Genomic DNA, 24,089 nt, shown 5'->3' with positions numbered 1-24,089 from the left:
TCTGTCAACGCAAGCTGGGATTGTCGTACTCCGCTGTATGCCGACCACAACGTGGCTATGCTAGTGTTTGCAGCGTCTCAGGCGGGGATGTACGAGAAAGCGCAGGTGTATGCGCGCGTTCTGCGGGAAATATCAAGGTTGGTAACAGGGGGGTTCTAGCGGGGGGGGGGGGTGCCCCGGGGGACCCCTTAAAATCATTTTTATATAAATTATGTAAGCCCCTGCAAATTTAAAACTTCTAATTGTTTTAAAACCCTAAAACATCCAAATTTCCCTCCCTCTCGCCTCTTGTCTGAACTCGTCTGTGGTTCGTGTTCTCCCCCCCCCCCCCAACACACACACACACCCGGCTCCCACCGGTCTTTCCAGGTTCGTCCCCGACAACGCCGCCGTTGTGGGCCCCCACTGGCCCGCCCCCCTCCTGGTCTACACGCTGTTTGGAAACTGGTCTCAAGTCGCGGGTGAGCCGCTTCCCCCCGAAACCGTTCTGCCCCTCAATACTGCAGTTCTAAACGACCTGGCAGACAGAGTGAACAAGTCGCTGCTCGGCGAAGCCGCAGCCGGCGGCGGCAGCAGTACGACAAGTGACGTGTTTTTGGATCCTGCTTTGGATCCAGTGGTTAGAGATCGGGTGCCGGCGCCACCTAATCGGCCGGCGCTGTTGACGGCTATGGATTACCGGCGGCAACCTGTGAGTGCATGCATGTACGCATGTATGTATGTATGTATGTACGTGTATATCCTTTGGCGTCGTTAGCAAGCTCCCCTAAGCTTTCAACCAAACCCTACACTCCCCCCCCCCGCTCCCCAATGCCGGGATAGTAGTAGTGGGGAAATACCGCCAGAACATATCCTGCTTGTTTATTCCTTCTCCTTGCCTCCCCATTATTCCTTCAAACGTGTGCTTTGTCCTCGTATAGTTTTGCACACACCCACACCCACACAGCAGCTTCACTCGTGTGTGGTTCGTCTTTCCCTCCCCCACCCTCCCCCACCCCACCCCACTCAGGCTGATGGGCCCCAGTTCGCGGTGGCTGTGTGGCTCTACGCCCAGCTCATGGCAGTGGCCGATAAGGTACACGAGCTGCAGAGACTTTCCAAAACGGATATCATGGCGGCGGCCAACATTAATGACATCATCGCGGGCATGAACGGCAATAGCAGTAGCAGTAGCGCTTCGGTGACTGTTTTCCTTGCGGATCAGAAGCTTCTAGAGGATTTGCATGCGACGCTGAAGAGCGTGGTTGCGGCGATACCCCCTGATGGTGGAAGTGGAGGAGAGGAGCATGGGGGAGCAGGCGGGGAGGAGGAGGAGGCGGGACCGGGGCCGGGCCTTGGCGTACTTACCCCAGGGTACAAACTCATGGCCAATGTGATGCTCAAGGTGAGCGGGGAATGTATGTGTGTACACGCGTGTGTATATATTGGGAGGGGAGAAAGGTGTGGGGGAGGAAGGGTTCTAAGGGTTTGGATTCGGAGCTCAATGGTTTTAAGTTTTTTGTGTGTGGCTGTGTCCCGTGCAAGGGGTAATGGATGGGGTTTGGGTGGATGATGAGAGGCCACACAGAGAGGGGGGTGGCTCGGAGGGGGCTCACACTCCCCGAGCTCCGGCGCTGTGGTGTGCGGCTCGCCTGGTAGCGCCGTGTAACGACCCGGACCGACTCCTTTTCCGTAACCCGACCCAGAGCAAAGTCCCCCCCCTTTCCGGGCCCCATGATCCCGCATCCCTTCCTGGGCCCCCCCCCTTCCATGCTTTGCAATCCCCCATAACGCATCATCCAGCAGCTTGGGGCTTGTACTGCCTCCTCACCACGGCATTCACTTCAACTCCCGCCGTTCCGACCGTTATGGACGTGCCGGGGGGGGGGAGGTATGGACGTGTGCCGGCCCTTCACATTTGCTGAACAACCATCTAATCACTCCCTCCCTCTCGCATATGATTCCCTCCGTCCCCCCTCCCTCCCTCCTCACAACTAGCAACTTTGGACGCCGGCATTCGTTCTCCCTCCGTGATTTGGCATCGTGTGTGTTTTTGTCCCTTCCTCCCTCTTCTTCCCGCTCCCTGCTGTCCCAGATGGCGGAGGCCCGGGTCTCCTTCATCGGACTGAACTTCACATCTGGGTTTAAGGCCCTTGAGCAGGCAGTCGAGCTGGAGGATAGCGGCGGGTACAATGAGCCACCCCGCCTTGCGCAACAACCTGTACGGCAGTGCCTGGGCTGGGCGCTGATGACGATAGGAAATCATACGGCGAAGGAACAACTCCTAAAGGCGATGCAGGTAACGATCATAAAATAAATATAATATTATAACGATGATAATAATAACGATAATAATAATGATGGCTCTCTGGGCGTCGAAGAAATGAATTTCAATTGGTAATAATTCCGGAACGATTCACTTTTATTTTATTAACCACCAACAATCGACAGTCAACGAACTGCCGCCAAGTAACTACCTAACCGAAAACCATCACCCCCTAACGGAATTACCGAACCATGTTCACCGCAGGCATTTATCGACGATCTGGCTCGCAACCCGAACAATCCTTGGTCGGTTATGGGACTGCAGCAGCTTAAGGAGAAGTTGCCCAATTCCGGGTTGGCGGAAAACCCCGATGCGCTGTTAGAGGCTCTAGAACGCGTGCGTGACATACTGAGCAGGGTGACGATGGAGCCGGATGCGGCGAATGCTGCCGTCGAAAAGCACTTGAAAAGCAGCTGTTATGCCTTTGGCAAGCTGAAGTTGTTGCCGTAAGCACCATTTCCCTCTTCCAAGTGGAAAAAGGATGAAGGGAAGGGGTTGAATCATGTGTACTGAAGTGTACTTCAGTACACAAATGCCGAGGGAGGAGGGATAGGGGAGGAGGGATAGGGGTGGAGTTATGTCGCGTGACATGGCCTGGGGGTGGGGTGGGTTGCAACCTGGCGTGTGAGGTGCGGCGTGAGGCTTGAGGTTTGATATGTGGTGGTTGAAAGGTCGTTAAAGAAGCTGCTTGGTTTCTTCTGTGGTGGCAGCAGTCGGCCGGGCGGCAGCATCACTGGCAGCATCACCCCCGGTACCGGTACCGGGGGGTGGGGGGGTGGAGTGGGGCCGGGGGGGCGGAAAGGTGGGTTCCATGGAAGGGGTGACGCGCAGCAGCAGTGCCTGGACGATGCAGCGAATTTTGGGATTGAAGCTGCGGCTGCTGACGAGCAACATAGCGCGATGTCGGCGATAACAGCAGTAGCAGTAGCAGCAGTAGCAGTAACAAGGATCAGAGGAATCCCTCACTCCTAGTTTTAACACAGTTAGCTCCACCCGAACTAATGACCCCGGTGAGCCTCTCACTCGCCGTCATCACATCGCATCAGCCGCGGTTGCGATCGTAAGTACGACCCTGCATGGAGGTACGGCAGTTGCATAATAACAGGTGTACGGTACATGGCGTTCTATACGATATGCGCAGGTTCTTTTGAACAGGAAGATTAACGGAGATCCGGAAAGATGGACAAAATCGGGCAAAATAACCCACCATTTGACTCAAGTGCGGAGTGACAATTTCAAAGGACGTGCGGCGAGGCGCTCGTATGTACGGCTGCTTTTGTCGTATACGGTTGTATACTATTTGTCGCTGTCGTACATGGCCTTGACTTGTTGAAAAATTAGCACGTGTCCAATATTGAAGGTTTAAATTCAAAGTTAGATCGTTGCTGGAGTCTCCGCCTGGGCCTTCCTCCGTGGGGTTGTTGAGTCTTGGTGAATGGACGGTCGTGGGTGGTGGGCGGTGGGGGTAATAACAAACCTAGCGGGAAAAGGGGGAGAGGTGAGAGCGCGAGAGATATCATTGGTTGCAGGCGATGGCCCGGTCAATTTAGTCCTGTGATATCTACTGCCCTGCTGGCTTTTGCAGAAAAAACATTATTTGGGCGCGCTTTGGCGTTTTTTGGCTCTCTGGCATTTTCCCGCGTCCTACTTGGCGACTGATGGACGCTGATAGACGGTTGTAATATTGTACTGACAATAAACAAAGCTTCCGAACTGGACTGACTAGAACCGTTAACAGCGGGTTGGCGAGAAGGGCGCAATTCCACAGCAGCCAGCCCCTGCCGGAAACCGGCGTACGGCATTATTAGGCTGCTCGTCCCATCTCGTCCAATAGGAGTTTCTGTTTAGCGGGCAACACAGCACCGACAGTAACTCTTACTCTTGGTCCTTGCTTGCACGCGCCTCTGAGGCCTTATGCAGGATAGGGGGCGGATTGGACTTTGATCAGCAATACCCCTCCCCATCACCATTACACTCCCGCCATTACCACCTCCCACAGACTTAGGGTAGTCAGCTCCTTCAAAGCCGAAAAGGGCTCGGCCCCGGTGCAGCCACTTGACCCACAGTAATCCGCAGGGAGGCTGCACGGCACTGGGCTGCAAGTGGAGGAACAGGGTCGTGTTTGGACTATAACCTCTCATTATTATGGACAGCTGCAAGGGCCGGGTGTGGCGGGTGGGGGGGTGTTGGAGTGATGTATGAATCTGGTGTATACACTTTGCTTAGGCGCCCGTGCAAATCCATGGACGGTGCATTGCGCGCCGCCTCCATCTCAACAAGAACGGACTGAGCATATCTATATAGCCTCCTGGTAGTGCGCGAACCCAGTTCCCCGTGGCCAGTTGAACTGGAGAACTGGAGGACATGTATGAGATGTGCGTGAGACGGAGCAGAAGGCAAGGAGGGAAATGCTGGCGGAGGAGCTGGCATGGATGGGCTCCTGGAGTTGCGGAACGTGGCGGAGCTCAGCCATAAACAGCTCTTCTAGGAAAGTCCAAGGAAAGGGCGAGAGAACCGCTGCGGCCGCACTGCAACCAAAGCAGCATGAGCAGAAGCAGCGTGCGCCGCAGCGCGCACGGGGTATAAAAGGGCCGGTAACCGAATTTCACAACCGAACGCTTTGTTAGAATCACCGACATTTTGAGATAACAACCTGTTAACCGACCGGTAACCTTACCAGTCGGTTACCTTGCCGACCGGTAACCTTACCGGTGGGTGACCCCCCAGTTACTGGGCCGTTAGCTCGTTATGTCGGTAACCATACCGGCCAGCTGGTACCGAAGCGACCAGTTACCGACTGCCGATTTGGTAGGGTTATTACCGAGTGCTGGTGACAACCAAGGATAATCCGAACGATCTCAATACAGGAAGAAATCTACTTTGCGAATATTGAGATAACACTTGAAAGGCAAGTTACGCCCCCTCTTCATGTGTGGAACTCACTTGTTGGTTATATGCCGTTATAGGTAAATGTTTTACAGTTTTTATGTTTTATCCGCAAAGAAAGAATATATATTCGTGACCAACGCAAACAACTCGTCACACTCGCACCTCCAGACAACAACCCCGCAGTTTCCGCAATCGCTCAATGACGCATCCATCTTCCGTCCAGCTCTATATGCCGTACAGCAGTATGGCAGTACAGGTAGCCGTACCAACAGATCCTTGTGCTGGCATCCAGAGTCGTCCATTGGTTGTGCACTTTAACATTTTCATACATCAACAATTCGCTATAGTCTAGGCGGTTAGGATACGAGATTCTCACTCTCGAGACCCGGGTTCGAGTCCCGGTAGCGAAATTTATTTTGAAGGCGGCTGGAAGAGGTCCCGGATGTCCTGGTTCAAATCCGCCTGCCGACTCCTCGGGTGTTTAAGAGGTGTTGAAACGGGAGGTGGCCCCCCATCTTACGGACGGTGTAGGACGTGATAATACCAACTTGCGAGCTGACCAGGAACTAAGTTGAGGCGCCGTTGATCCGCTAGATTTGGTTGGATGCTGGTGGTGAGTTGCTGAACCCAACGAATACATTCTGAAGTCGGATGGGGTGAACGGATTAGGGTGCCCCTCTCGCAGGGGAAAGCAGGGAACTGCCTCGGGAAAGGGGGCCGCTGGCGAAGCTATACCACCCTGTAACGACATACATACATACATACTCCCGGCCGACCCGGGTTCAAATCCGCCTGCCGGCTCCTCGGGTGTTTGAGGAGTGATGAAATGGGAGGTGGCCCCCCATCATATGGACGGTGTAGGACGTGATAATATCAACTTGCGAGCTGACCAGGAACTAAGTTGATGCGCCGTTGATCCGCTAGATTTGGTTGGATGCTGGTGGTGAGTTGCCGAACCCAACGAATACATTCTGAAGTCGGATGGGGTGACGGATTAGGGTGCCCCTCTAGCAGGGGAGAGCAGGGACTGCCCCGGGAAAGGGGGCCGCTGGCGAAGTTAACCACCCTGTAACAACATACATACATACATACCCCCGGGCGATCCCGGGATTGATACCCGTTAGGGTCAAAAGTCCTTCCGATGGTGGAAGGCATTGCGCCCCTAGTTGATGGACGGTGGTGACCTGGGATAAAGTTAACCTGCGAGCCGACCAGGAACGGAGTTGGGCCGCTGTCGACCCGGCAGATTCCGTTGGATGCTGGTGGTGGGTGCGGAACCTGAGCGATCCACTGAGAAGTTGACTAGGGTTACTGGATGAGGGTGCCCCGAAATACCGGGGAAGGCAGGGTTTCGCAGGGTAGCTGCCACGGGCGAAGATACACCCCCCTGTTTCACACATCATACATACATGCAGACATCGAACTCCGCCGTAGCAAAGAGGTATCAGTGTATTGCACTGTTCCATCTGTTCCGTTAAGTGCAAAAAATAAAATAAAAATATATTTGTCTTTGTAAAAGTACAAAATGAACTTTTCTCTCCCTCACATACACACACGCACACACATTTTTCCATCTGAACTCATAACTCCCCCCTACCAGCCCCGGGCCGCCCCCCTATAATTGCGGCTCTGAAACCCCTCCTCCCACCCACCCTAGAGGTCAAGGCGAATCACGGACGAGTGAAGCAGATACAGAGATAGCTGGATACTCCCGGGAGGGGGCGGGAACATCACTTCCCTTCCAAACCAAAAACATTCATAAATAACAACAACGAATCCGGTGGCGATAAGGAATAGCCGGTTAGCTGCTCTTGTTGTTGGAGGGTCGAAACATTTGCAGCAGCGCCTGAATGAACGAACAAGGGCAGTAGCATTAGTAGCAACGTAGGTAGCAGTGGCTGCAGCAACGGCAGTAGCAGTAACACCAGTAACGGCAGTAGCGTCAGTAGCAGTGGCTGCAGCAACGGCAGTAGCGTCAATAGCAGTAACACCAGTAACGGCAGTAGCGTCAGTAGCAGTAACAGCAGTAACGGCAGTAGCATCAGTAGCAGCGGCTAAGGGAGAGGCTCGCGAGGCAACCCAATCAGCCGTACATGATGTGTGTCTGCGCGAGCAAGGGCTTAGAGGTAATATTCCATGTATATGTAAATAAATATAATACTAATATGGAAATGATCCCAACAGCCCGCACCGCACTGCACCGCTTTCCCTTCCCCCAACCTCACTACCCACATACCTGCGTCCCACTCACACCCCAGGACTCGACATGTCGTACAATACGATTGGACTGTCGTACCAGAAAGGATGCAATGCGCGGGGAGGGGAAGAGGAAGGCGAGGAGTGAGAAGAGGAAAGAAATGAGGTAGTGTGTGTGTGAGCTTTCCTTCGTTAGTCCGCGCCGCCAAATCCTATTTAGGCTTCAAATCAATTCTTTGGAATTGGGATTTTTCCCCGCGCTTTATTTTTTGCAGTTGTCATATTCCGTGTATACCGTATAAATACATTTTGATTCACTCTTGCATTTGTCGCATCTGTCGCTTTACAACACCAATGATCAGAAAATATGGATGTTAGGAAAAGCTGACATAAGCAGCAAAATAAGGACACACATACATACACGCATTCATACAAACATGCGCCCCATATGCCGTACACCGACCTCCTCGTTGAGAGTGTACTCTGTGGCCCCGTCAATGTCGATGAGAGGGCGCCAGGGCAATCGGAGGAACGTCCGCAGCCGCCACTCAGCCTGTACGTGTGTGTATGTATGTATGCATGTGGTAGTAGGGAAGGAGAGGGGAAAGACTATTGCAGATGACGTTATGTGTGTGTATATGGCGAGTGCGGGACAAGGACCAACTGCTCTTGGTGTTGGTGTTGTTGGTGGTGGAGGTGTTTATAGGCTACCAATAAGCGGCACAAACCCGCATTTCCTTGCTGCTGTAACTGCTGCTACAACTGCTACTGCTGCTACTGCTGCTACTGCAATGGCTGCGGTTACTACCACTGCTGCTGCTACTGCAATTGCTGCTGCTACTGCAATTGCTGCTGCTACTGCAATTGCTGCTGCTACTGCAATTGCTACTGCTACTGCTGCTGCTGCTGTGACTGCTGCTGCTATAGCGGCGCCAAGGCAGCAAGAAACGAGGCTCATGGAAGGGATACCTACTCGCACTACCTCCGCGCCCTGCTCGTCCCGGCCCAGCCGTTGCACTCGCTTGAGCTGTACGGCAGGTTGGTCCAGGAAGGGCACCAGTAACGCCAAATTGCGCTTCCACAGATCCACCCCTGGAGGGGAGGGAAGCGGCCTTGTCAACCGAAAATTTCCACTGCAAGGGATATTTTGGTTTTGACAATGATAGTAATCAATTAAGTTGTGCCTTACACACACACACACACGTACACACACACACACACACAGAACGCGCCTCGGAACCCCCCTCTCCTCCCCGTTCATTGCCTTGTCCCTTGACTTGCATACTTGCATAGATTTCCGGTTTGCATGTATTTCCCGGCCCCCAACCCTCCACACCAAAGAATCAGATCTTGGCAGCAGCAACAGCAGCAGCAGCACCGAAGTAACCTCACCTCGGAATGCGACGGTGGGGTCCGCGAAGAAGCAATCTGGATCGTAAATGGAATCATCCAGAATTCCCGTGACTAGATAGGCCTTTGGCGGCGGGAGAAGGGGGTGTGGGGCAGCAGGCGGTTGGGTAGGGTGGGGCTCTGTGTATGGGCGGTGCCGTAATGGTAATGGTAATGGTAATGAGTGTTAGAAGGGGGTCCAACACTTCCATATGGCCAAAGGCGACGTACGGCGAAATTCTTCCGTACCTGCTTAAAGTCGGTCGTGATGCGCCGCATAAGGCCCGCCACATCGCCACGCCGTAATGGCCGGTTTCGGGGCGGCTCTGCCGCCACGGCTTCGTACCGCTCACGCCTGGCAATCAAGTTCGATCGACGCCAGAATACCAATAATAAGCAGCAGTCAATCCGTCAATTGCCGTACATCAACTGTCGTACATTAGTTGCATTAGCTCGTACACGGTACGGCAGGATTAGGACGAAGGAAATACGTCCTCACAAAGAGAGATACACATAGTACACTCCAGTACGACACGAACCCCGGTTCCCTAGCCCCCGGTCCCTTAAGTATGTGTTTGGGTTTTAGGGTTTCACCCGTCCCATCGCCAAACACTAAGAGCAATGACGGTTGACTCTCGCTTCTTGCATATAATTTCCACAAACGTAGGCAGACATACATACACACGCACGATCGTACAAACACACAAAATCCTACGTGGGCCTTACCCCACTCCGAAGAGCCTCAGCGTCTCTGTCATCACCGTCACAGCGCCCACCGTCAGGGGGTTGTCTGCCGCACAGACAAGGCACCGACAACGCCAAGACAAGCGAGAGTGGCAATGCTTAACGCAAAGATATTAGAACGCAGGACGAGAGCAGGAAAGTGGTTTGCGGGCGGTTGTCAGGTTCTTGGCAGACATGGCGGACCGCTGAGTTTGAAGACTCAGCTCGAGGCGCGTGGAAGTAGCTAATTGTGCCTGGCTAGATGGATGATTGGTATACACTTGGAGGGTACCCTTTTGACGTGATCGGGTCTTGGGGTTGGTGGCGCAAGCGTTGATACGGCTTCTGGCGCTACGGCCGGCCCCAGCAAGCGAAGCCCGGCACGCTGCTCGAGGTCGGTCCAGAATAGCGCCGGCGCGCACTGGAGAACCTAACTGTATCATGTTCATTTGCGCAATAGAATAGAGCTAGGACCTGTGCAGTGCACCACCGCGAAGTGAATGGCTGCACGTATGGATGTGGGAGTTGGATGTGGATATGAGTGCCCCGTTCGATGATCGTATGTAAAGCGTGGCTACCTTTTCAGGTTCAGCAACTATTTTGTGTGTTTAGTGGCCCATTTGCATGTTTTTAGGGTACGTGGCCATGATGACCACGAGGATGACTGATGCAGCCCGTTAGGTACGTTTTTAGGACTTCAGCGGTACTTTGGCAGTAGACAAGAATGGATTACACCATGTTATGTTAAGGTGACACCGACAGGTTTCGTGTCCTTCAATGTTGTGATACTTTGCCTTACACATTGGCCCTGTGTTGACTCCTTAGCAATCATTGACGTTTGGCCTGCCGCTTGCGTTTGGAAGCTCATGACATGTTCACGAAGGTCAACTGTTTGGACACGCGGCCCGTTCGCGGAACTCTCGGGCGCCATGCATGTGTTTGCAAGGTGCAAGCAATTTGGAATCCTTTGGGCAACAGCTCACGATCAAAGTCATATCCACCACTGTCTTACAGGTGTGGTCATGGACCGGTGCGCGATATCCACGTTACCTTCACCAACTTTTGCGGAATGATTTCCACAAGTGTGTCTCTGGGCTGCCATAGAATTCCTTACATGTGCTTGAATTGCTGATGGGTTCCTCGCACATAACTGAGTCTTATCGAAAGCATTGTGCCCACCGACAAGACCAAAGCCCTGCACAGTCCTCCACCCTTGGCCTCGTTTGCCCGAACAACCGTGTCACCAGTCCTCCATCCCAAGGCTTGCCGGAGACATAAGCACGTACTCAACAATTCCCACGATCTCTTCACGACATACCCGAAAAGATAACAGTTTGGCCAAAGCTTCCTATTACCCCTACCCGCGCGGCACAGTATCAACCGCCAAGACATCACCGCCATGGAGTTGGGCATGTTGCTGGCGGTCAGCCACAAGGACGTCGTGGTGGGCCCGGATGCCATCCCCCTCTGCCGCCAGAACTACAGCTACTGGTGCTCACCGGAGGGTACGTCCGTTAATTCCCCCCTGTACTGCTGGGCGCTACTGCGGGATGTCCCAGGGTGTGTACGGAAAGTACGTGTACAGATGTACGGGCTGGATGATGGATGTGTGTTATTGAGGAAAGGGATCTCGGGCCCATGGGTGAGCCCCCCATTGGATTCTGCCTGCTCCGCGCGTTTCCAAACTGTTCGCAGGCTTGCGCCACGCCGCCAAGCTGGAGGTAGCTCTGCGGCGCAGCGTGGCGACTGTGGCCTGCTTTACCACTTGGGACGTGTACGGTGAAGTTGCCGCTGCCGCCGCAGAGGATGCATCGCCACTGCCGATGGGGCCATATCCTTGGCAAGGTCAGAATCGTCAGCAGAATAACTGCCATGACCATTATCGTGATAGCCATCGTGAGCAGCAGCACCAGCACCAGCACAAGCACAAGCAGGAGGAGGTGAGCAACGCGGAATGCGCGTTGACGGCAGCAGCTCGACGTGCTGGGAAGAGGGAGAGGGAGCGGGAGAGGGAGCTAAGCTTCAATCAACACGGGAGCAGGAATTATGGTTCTGGAGCGGGGGCTGTGGGGAAGGGGGAGATGTCCATCACGACGGACGCGGACGAGGGGGCCGGGAGGAGGGGGGCAGCCGCCCTGGCCTCGTCGTCCTCGTCGCCCTGGTGGGGGACCTCGCCTCCGACCTTATCGCAACGAATATACGGTGCATTATCATCGCCGCCTAGCTCGCTGGCATCCCCATCACCATGCGTGACATGGTCATCATCATCATCATCATCATCATCATTATCATCACCAGCAACAGCAACAGCAGGATCAGGGCCATCTTCTGCCTCTCTGCTCTCGCAGCTGTCTTCGTCATCGTCGCCGTCGTCGCCTTCTGTACAACCCCCCACAACTGGCTTGGACACGTACGGCGCTAAGCCGCCGACCCCCCTTGGTACGCTGCCTGTCCATGTCGTCGTCGACTGGCACTCATGACAAAGGGAAAGGGGATGTCGACGGGCGTTGCTCACATCGCTTATACTCTGCGTGTTAACAAAATAGTTGTTCGTTTAGAATACACTAAAAATGACAAGGAGTTCACGGCTTACAGAAAACCCTAAAACCCTACTAGTCCACCTACTCAACACTCTCCGTACCTCCCTACTCTTCTGACCATGAGTTCCGTACACACACGCACACACACACACACACACACACACACACACACACACGCACGTGGCCCACAGGCGTACCGGACATGGACTGGAATTGGCTTATGCCCACAGGAAGGAAAACCAGCAATAATAGCGATGGCCGCAGTACGGTTAGTTACAGCAGCTGTAGCAGTAGCCACAACAGCAGTAGCAACGATAGCAGTAGTGACAGGGTTGGGAGTAATGGCAGTGGCGGAAGCGCCTGTGCCGTTTCAGCGTCCGCCGTCACGGCTTCGCCACCTTCCGCACCCACCCAGCAACAACCTTCTTGGCATTGGAAATCCCCCGGATCTCCCCCCCCTTCCTCCTCCTCCTCCTCCTCCTCGTCATCATCATCAATCCGCAACGCTCCGCGAAGATGTTTGGTGGGGTTCGCCCGTGCCACGGGTGACAACAACTTGGTGGGTTTGTCGTCTTGTAACGTGTGCCGTACTTGTTGTATCAGCCTTTTGTCACAAAGGATGTGGTTGTGGGGTTCCTGGGACGTCCTTGCTGGTGCTGGCGCTGGTGCTGCTGCTGGTATTGCGATTGTTATTATCAGCGATATTAATGTGCGGTAGATCACAAAGGGATAGGGCCCAGATGACCGCAGTAATCATGAACCAACCACCACTTCATCATGCCCCGGGGTGCACCTTCCTCAACACGTCGCTGTTCTCCCTTCCCGCCCGTTGAAGATGGCCACGATATATGACGTTGCCGTACACCCAGCGGTACGAGGCCAGGGCATCGGCCGCCGTCTAGTCAAACTTCTCCTACAGCAGATCCAGGCGCGCTCGGTGTACGACATTGGCGTCGTGACGCCGACGGCGGCGGTGGGGTTTTGGGAGCGGTGCTCTTTCGGCGACGACCGCGAAGGCTCTACGTTCATGACTTTCATGGGCCGCCCACAACGACCCATGGGTCATTCCAGCAGTCGCCACACGGCCAGTGACCCAGACTACCTTAGCGACCGGTCGGCCTGGCAGGCAGCGGGAGCGCTGGAGGACGCGGCCCCGCTGGATTTCGAATACGATGACGGTGGAAGTGGTTTCGGGGCGCCGTACAGCTCACAGGTACGCCAATATGTGTCAGGGCAAGTTGCACAATTAGTAGCTTATAGAGTCCAGGTTGGAGAGAAGGGCTTGGATGAAGGTTTACGCCCGAAGGCTGCTTTTGGTGCTGCTTCCGATTCTGTTGATCTCCTACAACTGCTATCGCTACGGCTGCTGCCTCTCTCTCTCGCTCTGTCTATTATGTGCTCCACGACCGTTCTTGAAGATCGTTCATTTCTCCCCGCAAGTGAGGTCCTCTGTACTGGGCGCCCTGGTGATGTGCTCAGTTCACAAAACCCTTCTGTTATGTGTGTCGTTGTCCGTTCTTCTTCTTCTTCTTCTTCTTCTTAATATAGCTGATTATTTTTATGCACAGGAGCTATTGCGGCGAGCGGACCGTTTGGGGCACTGGGATGCAGCGGCGAGGTCCGAGTCTCTACGGACGTTGCTGGCGGAGAAGCTGCAGCGATTACGGGAAGCTCCGTTGGCGGCGGGTGGCGGCTGGGGTGGGCGGCGGGTGGCGTCGGCGTCGTCGTGTGATAACCACGTGAGGTGGGGAGTGGCACGGTCCCGTGGGGGCAGCGGCGGCGGCGGCGTGGCGGCTAGGTCTTCACATTCGGAGTGATGGCGAGGAGCGCCGTACGGGCCGGCTTGCCGCACACGTTGTTGGGTGGCGGCTGGGTGAGGTGCAATGGTGAGGTTAGCAGAGGATGTACGGCAAAAGTGAATGGTGGTAGAAACTGGATGACCTGCATTGGCAGGAAGGTGGTTAGGAAAGGGAGGGTGGGATCTTTCCCGTTGTGCTTGAGTCGACGCAGCTCTGAGGGTGCGCTCATGAAGTGGGTTTCTCTTAGAGTGAAAGATCGGACATTGTTTTTTTGTTGTTGCAGCACTGTTTGGGAAAAGAGTTATATCCTGTTTAGGTTTTCAGCGGGTAATAACTTGTACCGGCGGAAAAAGTATACTTTGCTACAGCTGCTGTGCCTTTGCGCAAATATTTCAGCGTGCATGTGCAATCGCCGCAATGCAAAGCGTCACGACGACCATGGTGCAAATACGGCTATTATAGGGAGCGCAGGCAAAATCGTACCTGGCGCGTAACTAGGCAATTTGGTACGAAGTGGGAGAAGGACATGCTGAAACGAAGGCACGTAGAATTTGGCGGTACCGTCACGCCACCGAACATGAAGCGGTTGGGGGATGACCCAATGGCATCGGATTGACCGTGCAATGCCTGCCGTACGACCATGTGATGCGGGCTAACGGCCGCCCTATGCATCTAATGTTGGGTGATTCTTCGCCCGTTCGGTCCAGACATTAGGAAGTGTCATCTGTGTGCATCTTTCCCAGCGGAAGACGATGGATTTCTGGTGTTCCCGGTTGCCTTGTCGGTTGTGCCATAGGGTTAGTAGCCATAGTGGGATACCGTGCTGAGTTCTGTTCTTTCCTGGAGACGCTTAAGAGCGAGGACCGGTCCAGAGTACTACCGTTACAGGTGGCCATGAATTGTATAGCAAAGTCTTTCGTCCCCACCTTAATTTAGGTCACCAAGAGGCCATATGTTTTGAGGTTCGCCCTTGCTTTGCAAAAAAGAATAGTGGTCAGTGTTAATATGCCTGTCGCGATCTATGTACATTAATCATAGTCGGCCACAGAAACAAGGAATAGGGGCTCACGCAAGAAACCCAAAAGACATGCGTGCAGTCTAACATCGTGCTTAATAAGCACATGTCCAATTAATCATAGATGTATGAAGGGGAAGCCCTGTGTATGCTGCACCTGCATCACGACGACCATATCAAGATACTCTTGAGGGCACGGTGTCAAACAAGATGATGGCTACCCTTGGCGTAGGATCTATCTAGGGCATGGACGCTCTAATCACGTCCCTAGACAGTATGCCTAGTGTAACTCTTGAGAGCTATGACCAGATAGATCGGAGAGTCCGGTTGTTCTGCCGAAGTTTGCCCCAAACGCCACCACACAGACGCATACACACAAACACGAACTAACAGACACCCCATACGCCAAATGCATCACTCCCCCTAAGGCCGCCTTTCACGGCTCGGCCGGTCTGCAACGTAACGAGGAAGGCGGTCAGTCAGCATCACCAGGGACACGAATACATTTATACTTCATACGACTCGCCGCGACAAACGAGATCCTATGCAAACCGCAAGCTGCAACCGCGAGGCAACCCTAACCTGCTGTGCCCCGGTCCCCCCTCTGTAGCACACGCGCACCGCACTTTTGCTCACGAGCTCTGGTCACTAAAGCGATGCCTTCGCGGGACGCGACCGAAGACGTACTACAGGTCCGCAACACTAGGCCTGCCACCTGGCACCGGCCCCACAGCAACAGCCGCCATGCTAGTTCCTACGCCCGCGCGCATCCGCTCTGCCTCCAGTTCGGCCACCAGCTCGTCGCGCCACTGCTTCGCACGGGCGGAGTCCAGAGTGGCATTGCGCAGGATGCCGGCCTCCTGCGCAATAGGTTGGTCAGCGATCAGCCAAGAAGTGTTCGTGGCCAGGAAGCTTTCGAGGATCAAAGTCACCAGGAATGCATGCAGCGGTTTTGAGAATCTCATCCAATAACAGTATCCCTGGCCTTTGCTCCGACTAAGCACATAAGTATCACAAGCAGTTAATCTGCTAGACGTCGGCCACTTCAGACCCCCTAGCGCTGCAAAGCATCAGGGCCGCAGTATGCCGGTGAGGCAATGGAATGGGATCTCGCTAGGAAGCTTACCTCAAGTGCGCGACGTGAGGCGCTGACAACCCGCGGTGGTTGCGTTGGCGTCGGCTTCATGGCTGGCTGCCGTGGATGCACGACGCGAGGCGACTCCTGCCTGGCGGACAACGGCTGATCCGGCTCCATGTGCGTGTCCGCGTTCTCTTGCTGGTGGGTGCAACGCCAATAAGGGGGACGATACGAGTGCGTATGCAAAGGAATTAACAACGTCACGACTCTCCACACCAGCAGCTCCTAGGCTTTCATACCCCAAATTCAAGCAGGAAAGCTCATGTGCAGGGTGAGCAATTTCCCAGTGGCCGTCTCCTCACCTCGTACGCTGCTGCAAACAGCCCTGCCAAAGGTGGCCGTGACCGTAGCGGCATGGCGCGTGTCACATTCCGCTGTGTACCCGCACCACTTCGCCATGTGCCTGCACCGCTCCGGTGTGTGCCCGGTCCGCTGCGAGGTGACGTCTGAGGAAGAGGCGTCACGTGAGCCGGCACGACTTCACCAGCGAAAGCCGGTGGCGGCTTAGTGTTTTCCACCACGCAGGTAGCGCTGGGCGCCTCGGGGCCAGCGCTACTGCTACAGGGAGCACTACCCACGCCTGATCCTGTGACTTTGTTTGTGGCGGCCGCGGCCTCGGTGCTGGCAGATGGAGACTCGGGCGGTGTTGCCGGAGGGGTACCCATCTTCTTCATCTGGTCGAAAAAGGCCTACGGGACAAGGAGACGTTCAGGGACGCAACCATGCACAGCGGAGCATTTTAATCAGCGAGTTCGCGGGCATGGCACCTGCATCTGGAACGTTTACGATGCGACCTGGGTCTTGCGATAGTCAAAATGGACGCTTAGGGAATCGGGCTAACACGGCAAGGGCGAATTCCAATACCAGGCAAGCGTCATAATCGGGTACCAAGCGTTGGCTGCTGCAGGCTCTTTGCAACAACCCGTCAACCTGATCCTAACCTCCCGCCTTACCTTTTGCTTCAGAATTTGCTCTGGCATCCACGAGGGCTCAATCATGGGGTTGACGTCGCGCATTGTCCCTGCTACGGTCCCTGCCATTGCTCCAGCCATTGCCCCCGCCGCGTCGGCACCGACACTGATGGTCATGCCCACACCCATGCAGATGCTGTCATACATATCTTGCAATTGCCCGGGCTGCATCTGCACTTGCTGCTGTCGAATGTTCTGGAGCAGGAGCTGCACCGCCCCACTGTCCACCAGGGTGTCATGCTGCAATAAAACAACACATATGGGACATTCGCTCAGACACGGCACAGACTTCACGCAGAATGAAAGGTGCTTGCTGGCATACAGCCAATCCAACCAGGTGAGGCAGACCCAATCCGTTCGCGTGATAATCGCGGTGATGGCCCCATCCTGTTTGGTTAGCCCCCTCAAAGTTTCCCTAGCTTGGTGCCTACACTCCCTACCCAATCCCCAATCACGCAATGCTGTCACAAACTAACCTGGTTCTGGCAGCTAGTCCCTCGCGAGGATTGCTGTGCCGCAGCCGGTGGCAAGGGCGGTTTCGGTGGCACATTTGTTGGAGCGGATTGAGGCGGCTGCCCTGGGTTCGGGAAAAGGCCTGGCCCTGTAGCCTGTGGCGGCTGTGGCTGCTGTTGCTGCTGCTGCTGCGTGATGAGGCCTAGCTTCATGGCGTCCAGCGGCAATGGCGGCACTGCCGGACGGGGAACCGTCTGGGGTGGCGACATGAGCTGCGGAAGCGCAACACCAACAGCGCCTGCAGTGGTGCTGACAACTGGCGCGCGGGTGCTGGTAGGCGTTGTAGAGCTCGCGGTCGTAACGCCGGCTGCAGGCGATCCAAACTGCGACTCGGACTTTTCATTGATAGGCGACGGCGGCGAGCGCATTCCAGGCGGGGGCAGCAGGGGGGCAGCGGCAGGCAGCGTGACCATAACCTTCGGTGACGGCTGCGGGCCCACAGTGGGTACGCATGGAGATTGCAGTTGCTGCAGGGGCTGGACAGGTCGTGCTTGGGGTGACGGTGAAACAGGTAGGAGGGTCGGAGGCGGGCCGGTCGCACGGGGGATGACGACGTTTTGGAGCCATGGGTGCTGCAACAGTCGTGTTGCGTTGGGGCGCTCCCGTGGGACGCGGTTGAAGCAAAGAGTAAGGAAATCTTTGGCGTGGGCTGAAAGCGTGTCGGGCATTGCTGGCAGCTCCTTGGTCGAAGCCACGTGGTACATCACGGCGTACGGATCACTAAAGTTGCTCCATGGCGCGCGACCTTTGTTGAGAGTGGGAGGGAATGAGAGGGAAAAGGGTGTATGGGGTCAAGCATGACGGACTACTCGCGCAAGTGCAGGGATGGTGTCGGCGCCATTTTCCATTGCTTATGGAGGCCTGTGTTTTCGGCTGTGCTTGGAAATGCTGAGATAAATCTGAAGGCAAAGTAACCGTCGAGCCATTTTGTGTAGGAACCCGTCCATCGAATTATATGCACGAACCTGTCGCCATCTCGATGACTACACATCCCAGCGACCAGATGTCCGCGGCGCGCCCATGACCCGATTGCTTGATCACCTCCGGCGCCATCCAGTTCGCCGTCCCACGGATAGACCGCGAGCCTCCGCCAATCGTGGCCAGCTCCTCAATCTGCCTGCTAGCTCCAAAATCCGCCAGTTTGACGACGCCGTTGGTGTCGACCAGGATGTTTGCTCCTTTAATGTCGCGGTGCATGACTTTCTGCTGGTGCAGATATTCCAGGCCTCGCAGGATTTGCTTTGTATAAACACGGATGGTCTCCTCACGCAGCGGCCCAAACTGCGACAGCTTGTTGGAGATTGGGCCGCCCGGCACGTACTCCAGGAAAATGTTCAAGCAGTCGTCAGTCCGCTCGGTGCCTAGGTAGCGCACAATGTTTTCGTGTCGCAGGCGACGGAGTAGTCCAACCTCCACCTCCAGAGACCGGATGTGCCCAAAAACCCTGCCGTTGTTTGCTGCATCGCGGGGCAGACTGACCTGCTTGACGGCAATTTCTTGGCCAGTCGCGTGCACCAAAGCTAGGTACACGGTCCCGAAGGCGCCTTGGCCAATTTGCCGACCCTTCTGCCATGAGAATGGGGCGCCTGGCGCAAGAGGAGCAATCTCACTGCTTATATCGACATCATCTTCGCGGTTCGCGTTTGGTTGAATAAGCGACTGCGCTTGCTGCTTAATGAGCTGAGTTACTTCCGGCTGCTGGGCGCCAATTTTCGGGCGACCAACCTTGGGAGAGCCAGTAACAGTGGTGTCCGTTGGTGTGGCCTGATTGCCCTGGTTTTGAGCAATACCCACTGCTGGAGGAATGATAGGCGGAGGCCTGGGCCTCTGTGGGACCGTGTCCTCTACATTTAATACCTGCTCCTGACCTCTCGGGGGATCCGATCGAAAGCAGGACGAAACGAGGCCCATTTGACTAGGTTAGAGCAAATAAGGCTTAAAATTTGCGGGTCCAAGTCAGAATGTCGAGCTGCTGTAGCGATTTCAGCTGCCGTGGGGGAGCAGACGGTGAAGCAGTGAGCGCAGCGGCCTGATAGGAGCAAGCCGCATTTGAAGTGTAAGTTGAATTTTCTATGGCCACATGCGCTGGCAACAAGTTGGGCAGCTTACAGTTGCTATGTTGCTTGCTAGTCAAAAGTCGGGTCAACGTGTACGGGTGGAGAGGGGATTGCTTCATTGCTATCATTAAACGTGGGGCCCCTCCTCGTGTTCCTCAGTGGAAATGTCAAGGATGAATTGTTGAAGCCCTGTATTGATAGCATGAGCTCTGAATATGCATGAGGGACTAAGGTAACCAAGAAAAAAAAGGCCCAGAAAGGTTCCCAAAAGACCCCAAGACATTTTTGAAGCCCAAACTGGTAGCCCGAGTTATAACCAATATCTTCCAGCTACCTGGTGTCCTTAAGACACTACAAGTCAGAGCCCCAACACGTGAGTAGGGTGTAACCCAAACCAAAAGCGGTAACAAAGGGTATCTGAATGAAATAGGACTGTAACAACAATAACACGGTACTTAAGCTACATTACAAATTTACGTCAGCTGCGCCGCCGACAAATCATGCGAAGCAGCAGCTTTGTAAGCTCCTCAGCTCCAAGCTGCTCATACTCTGGATGTAATACAGTGAAGCCATGTTATCATTTACGGCGACATGGCGGGCGGCTAAGCCCTCGGTAGGTGGACGCTTCCGACCGGCACGATGCCTAAAGCTCCGACTAACGCCGCCTATGGTATGCTCCCTTTCACCCCTTAGAATTTACTCCCATCCTTATAAAAACGCGAAACCTGGGTTTCCAAGGGTCCTTGTGTAGCCACAGCCGACACGCACGTCGCACCCACCCACCTACTACGCCCATGGCCACGGTCCTTTGGGTTGTTCTAGCGTGGGACGTATAAAGAGACGCGCCCTCAACAAATATCCATCCTTCTTATAAACCACCTCTATTGCCAACATCTTGCAGCCCGGGCCTCTGCAGCAGTACATCCATGCCCCCCCACCACAATACACCCAGATCCCCCAGATACCCCTTACTAGCCACCCCAGCCCTGACCCCTATCATCCCAATCACCGCTCTTCCCAAACGACGTCCTCCCGTCCATCACCTTGCGTTGGTCGTCGGCTGTCTACTTTCTCCTTGCATATTTCTACGTACATCCCCTCTCCCCCCATCCTACTTACCACACCACACAAACCCTAAAACCTGGGCCGTCCCCAAGACAGCCGCCCCTTCCAATGCAATTTAACAATACAGCTCTCTCCAAACCCAAGGCTAGCTCTGACTGTGAAGCGCCGTAGCACTCACGTCTTCTGCCTCAGCGCCTCCCCCTCGCATGATCCTTTCCTTTCCTTACCTCAAAAACCCTCCACCCTTCCCATCGCCGCGGCCCCACTTCGCAGCCCCAGTCGTCTTCGTGCCGTGGACCGTGACTTGGATTGGGAACCCGACGTGAAGGCTCCACCCACCGCACTGCCCCCACCCCGGCCGGGGAGCTCCAGCTACATGCCGCCACCCCCGCCACCGCCCCCCGCCACCGCGGTAAGACTGTGCTCAACCAACCTTTGCTTCCCCCTCTCCTTTCCCCTTTTTGCTCCGCCGCCTTGGTCCCCCCCCCCGCCCAGGCACGAGTCTGGGTCCGGATGCCGAACAGTACCCACCTCATTGTTCGCCTGAACGACATGCTCCTTCCTTCCTTCCATTTCCCCCTTTCCCTCTGAAACAAACTCCCGCGCTCCCTCATTCTCCTTCCCCCCTTCGCCCGGCCCTGCCCCCTCCCTGCTGCTATTGCTGCTGGTGCTGCTGGTGGTGCTGGTGCTGCTGGTGGTGCCCACAGAACGACGCTCCCTTCCCGTTCCGCAGCCGACGAGAGATCGTTCTGACGATGTTGGGGGGCAGTGCGGCCTTGTGGCTGCTGAACCATAGTGAGTACCACCCCACTGGGGGAGGGAGGGGGAGGGGGAGGGGGAGGAAAGGGGCTCGGGCGGCTGGGAGGAGGAAATATAGATGATCATGATCATGACGATCGAGTAAAGTAAAAGAACCAGCTGTTCCGGCATCGAAGCACCAAAGGGGAGTGAGTCGCTCTTCCCTCTTCCCTTCCCCTGGCTCTCCCTCCTCCCTCCTCAACACCACTTACCTCCCTCATCCTTCCCTCCATTACCCTACTCCCTCCATCTGCCCTTGGCATTGTCATCCACGTCCCTGAACTCGGCGCCGTCGCGGCCAAGAGGTCATAATGCCCATCGACTCGTTCGGTGACAAGCCCCCCGTGGATTTCACCTTGGCGGGGTATACGGACCTCAAACCGGAGGTAGGTGGCGGAGGGAGTTCTTTCCAGGCAGGAGGGGCCGTTACCGTACAAGTACGGCACCTTTTGTGTATAATGTTCCTCGCCGGGACACGAGGGGGATATTGGTTGGGTGGTGCGGAGTGGAGATCTTCTTTACGTTGGTTCTTTGGGGTTGAGTCGGTTGCCAACGAATATTCACTTCTTTTCCTACGCAACTAACTAACTGACGAAGTAACTGTCACGACCAACCGCCAGGAGTTTGTCTACTTCAAGACCCCGGGGGGTCGGTGGGTGGCGGCCGCGGAGGACGATCAGGGCCGGTTCTTCATGATCGACGAGGTGGGGGACTTGTACTACGACTCGGGCGATCCGGATGTCGGTCTGTATGCGGTGAGTAGTAGTCAGTCTGCGAGGTATGGGAATTAGGGGGGCTGGGTAGGTGTGGGTGTGGGTGTCGATGGGTGGGTAGGTGTGTGGGTTTGCGAGACGGGGTTACCGAGCTCCTTGGGAAGCCGGGTAGCCAATGGAGGAAGGGCGCAGCCAGATAGCTGGGGTAGTGGGTGGGGGGGTAGTGGGTGGAGAAGAGGACCGCTAGGGGCCGGAGGGGGTATGTAAGAGAGGGGTAGTTGTAGAGGTGTGGGTAAGGGTGGTGCTCGGGAGTGTGGAGGGCAGGGGGGGCTCGATATTGCTGGTGCTGGTGCTGGTGCTGGTGGGGGGTTTATTGCCATGGTGGGACTCAATACACACACGCACATGCACACACACATGCACAGCTCTACTTCTTCAACCTGTATTTTTGTACTTTTCACAGCTCAGTTCATTTAAACACACGCACACAAGCAGCAGCAGCAGCAGCAGCAGCGGTGGGAGTGGCAGCAGCAATAGCAGCAGTAGCAGCAACAGCAGATATCACAAAGCAGCGGCGAGAGAGCACACAAACACACACACACACACACACACACCCGGATGCAAACACCCAGAGGCGGCTGGCATGTCGTGGCGTGTTACTCCGCCACCACCGCCATCCATCATTTTTGTGTTGCTGCAATTCTTCAACATTCCATGGATGGATGGAAATATGTTTTTTTAGTCTTAATGTTGTTGTTGTTGTTGCTGTTCCACGTGGTTATGTGTTGGTGCTATTTTCTGGTACTACTAGATGGACACTCAAGGCAACCTGTTCAACTTTTATCGGGATCCCGACGACGGCGAACAGAAGATTACGCCCGTAGGCAACGTCTCCGACCTGAAGCAGTTCAAGATCAGCGAAATCGCCGGCATAAAACTGGACCGGGACGTCAACGTGGTGGCCTTCCAAGTGAGGGCTCTCTTGGGGGGTTATATGAGGGGAGGGGAAGGGAGGGGAGGGGAGAGGAGAGGCGCGCGGTGTATCCAATCCAGACTTAGAGCTGCGTCGTACGTGGTGTCGTACATGGCGTCGTACATGGCGTCGTACATGCACGTTTTACCTGCCCTGTCCTGAAGGAGGAAAATCACTTGCTTTTGAACACAGTTGGTCCTTTTCCTCCCCTCAGTGGCCCTTTGTCCGCCACCCTGGAGCTCCATTCCTTTTTTCTACCGCCCTCGTGTGTTTCTTTGTTGACTCTTTGCTGCTGTATGTATGTATGTATGTATATATGTATGTATGTATGCATGTAAATCCATCCTCGCTAACTGATTGGAGTCCTTCCCAAACCCTAACCCGCATACTTACACCCAAGCAAGCACAAACATCTACACACCCACACAAACCCACACAAACCCAGTTGCATCGTGTTCCGTCCTCGCCAGTTCCTTGCCTGATGCTCAGGTGACAACCATCATCACCACCACCATCATCACCACCACCATCATCACTACCTCCACCAAAAGCGGCACAACCCTCTCACCCACCCACTCACCCACCCCTCCCCAATACACACCCACCCGCTCCAGGACGGCTCCACCGCCCCCCTGCCCCCGGGCTCTACCTACCGGGACCCGTACACCGGCGAGCTACGAGGACCAGACCAGCTGGTGGAGGGGCTCAACGGCGCTTCCGCCGCCTCGTCTCGATCATCATCATCATCATCTTCCACCACCCGTCGCGGCTTCTTCGAGTCCATCTTTGGGGGGGGAGGAGGAGGAGGCGAAGATCTGCCCGTGCAGCGCTTCGAAGTGGATCTGAACGACCCACGGGACTTTGATGAGCAGATGGAGGACCAGCAGTTTCTGGCGGATCCGGATGATCCGACTGCGCCCATTTTGCCGCCTGATTTTGATATTGACGCACTTGCACGGCAGGTGGAGGCTGATGCGCGCGCCAAGGGCCGATGAGGGGAGGGGA

The 24,089-nt window shown here is 55.2% G+C and overlaps 5 protein-coding genes across 5 annotated transcripts in view; 3 read left to right on the top strand and 2 right to left on the bottom strand.

The window, feature by feature from the left end:
* VOLCADRAFT_104527 (uncharacterized protein) overlaps window positions 1-3,999 on the top strand; it is a gene marked incomplete at its 5' end in the record, with an annotated part of 9,402 nt that extends 5,403 nt beyond the window's left edge. Inside the window, 8 exons of the mRNA XM_002949948.1 lie at window positions 82-137; window positions 370-461; window positions 507-691; window positions 1,010-1,384; window positions 2,075-2,278; window positions 2,510-2,751; window positions 3,019-3,107; window positions 3,891-3,999. Of these exons, the coding sequence (XP_002949994.1) occupies window positions 82-137; window positions 370-461; window positions 507-691; window positions 1,010-1,384; window positions 2,075-2,278; window positions 2,510-2,751; window positions 3,019-3,107; window positions 3,891-3,964 (1,317 nt within the window). The 3' untranslated portion in view covers window positions 3,965-3,999. The remainder of the gene's footprint in view (window positions 1-81; window positions 138-369; window positions 462-506; window positions 692-1,009; window positions 1,385-2,074; window positions 2,279-2,509; window positions 2,752-3,018; window positions 3,108-3,890) is intronic.
* Window positions 4,000-6,589: 2,590 nt separating this feature from the next.
* On the bottom strand, window positions 6,590-10,105 carry VOLCADRAFT_109744 (uncharacterized protein). Its single transcript, XM_002949838.1, has 8 exons — window positions 9,795-10,105; window positions 9,506-9,569; window positions 9,029-9,134; window positions 8,783-8,864; window positions 8,364-8,482; window positions 7,854-7,943; window positions 7,431-7,481; window positions 6,590-7,040 (listed from the first exon to the last, which is right to left on the bottom strand). Exons 1-8 carry the CDS (start codon window positions 9,949-9,951, stop codon window positions 6,996-6,998), a joined length of 714 nt encoding a protein of 237 aa, XP_002949884.1. The 5' UTR covers window positions 9,952-10,105; the 3' UTR covers window positions 6,590-6,995.
* A 268-nt stretch (window positions 10,106-10,373) lies between these two features.
* VOLCADRAFT_90374 (uncharacterized protein) lies at window positions 10,374-14,777 on the top strand (the record flags this gene model as incomplete). The annotated part of the gene is made up of 7 exons (XM_002949947.1): window positions 10,374-10,516; window positions 10,877-11,007; window positions 11,198-11,442; window positions 11,727-11,912; window positions 12,878-13,255; window positions 13,611-13,740; window positions 14,638-14,777. 7 exons carry the CDS (start codon window positions 10,374-10,376, stop codon window positions 14,775-14,777), a joined length of 1,353 nt encoding a protein of 450 aa, XP_002949993.1.
* Window positions 14,710-19,389, bottom strand: VOLCADRAFT_104524 (uncharacterized protein; the record flags this gene model as incomplete). Its single annotated transcript, XM_002949837.1, has 6 exons — window positions 14,710-15,716; window positions 15,983-16,132; window positions 16,297-16,683; window positions 16,948-17,205; window positions 17,442-18,223; window positions 18,444-19,389. 6 exons carry the CDS (start codon window positions 19,387-19,389, stop codon window positions 15,543-15,545), a joined length of 2,697 nt encoding a protein of 898 aa, XP_002949883.1. The 3' UTR covers window positions 14,710-15,542.
* Window positions 19,390-19,750: 361 nt separating this feature from the next.
* On the top strand, window positions 19,751-24,079 carry VOLCADRAFT_117417 (uncharacterized protein; the record flags this gene model as incomplete). Its single annotated transcript, XM_002949946.1, has 7 exons — window positions 19,751-19,767; window positions 20,874-21,012; window positions 21,308-21,395; window positions 21,702-21,784; window positions 22,019-22,153; window positions 22,923-23,081; window positions 23,699-24,079. 7 exons carry the CDS (start codon window positions 19,751-19,753, stop codon window positions 24,077-24,079), a joined length of 1,002 nt encoding a protein of 333 aa, XP_002949992.1.
* Window positions 24,080-24,089: the final 10 nt, after the last annotated feature.

The sequence above is a fragment of the Volvox carteri genome, assembly GCF_000143455.1.
Source record: "Volvox carteri f. nagariensis unplaced genomic scaffold VOLCAscaffold_16, whole genome shotgun sequence".
Classification (NCBI taxonomy): domain Eukaryota; kingdom Viridiplantae; phylum Chlorophyta; class Chlorophyceae; order Chlamydomonadales; family Volvocaceae; genus Volvox; species Volvox carteri.
This window is presented reverse-complemented; position numbering and strand designations above follow the sequence as displayed.

Excerpts from the sequence above, each read along its gene's own strand:
- VOLCADRAFT_109744 (XM_002949838.1), bottom strand. The coding sequence starts at position 9,951 with ATGAACATGATACAGTTAGGTTCTCCAGTGCGCGCCGGCGCTATTCTG. Across the intron at positions 7,944-8,363 it reads AGGGCGCGGAGGTAGTGCGA|GCTGAGTGGCGGCTGCGGAC; the intron begins GTAGGTATCCCT and ends ACACACGTACAG. Across the intron at positions 7,482-7,853 it reads AGTACACTCTCAACGAGGAG|TCCAATCGTATTGTACGACA; the intron begins GTCGGTGTACGG and ends CTGGTACGACAG.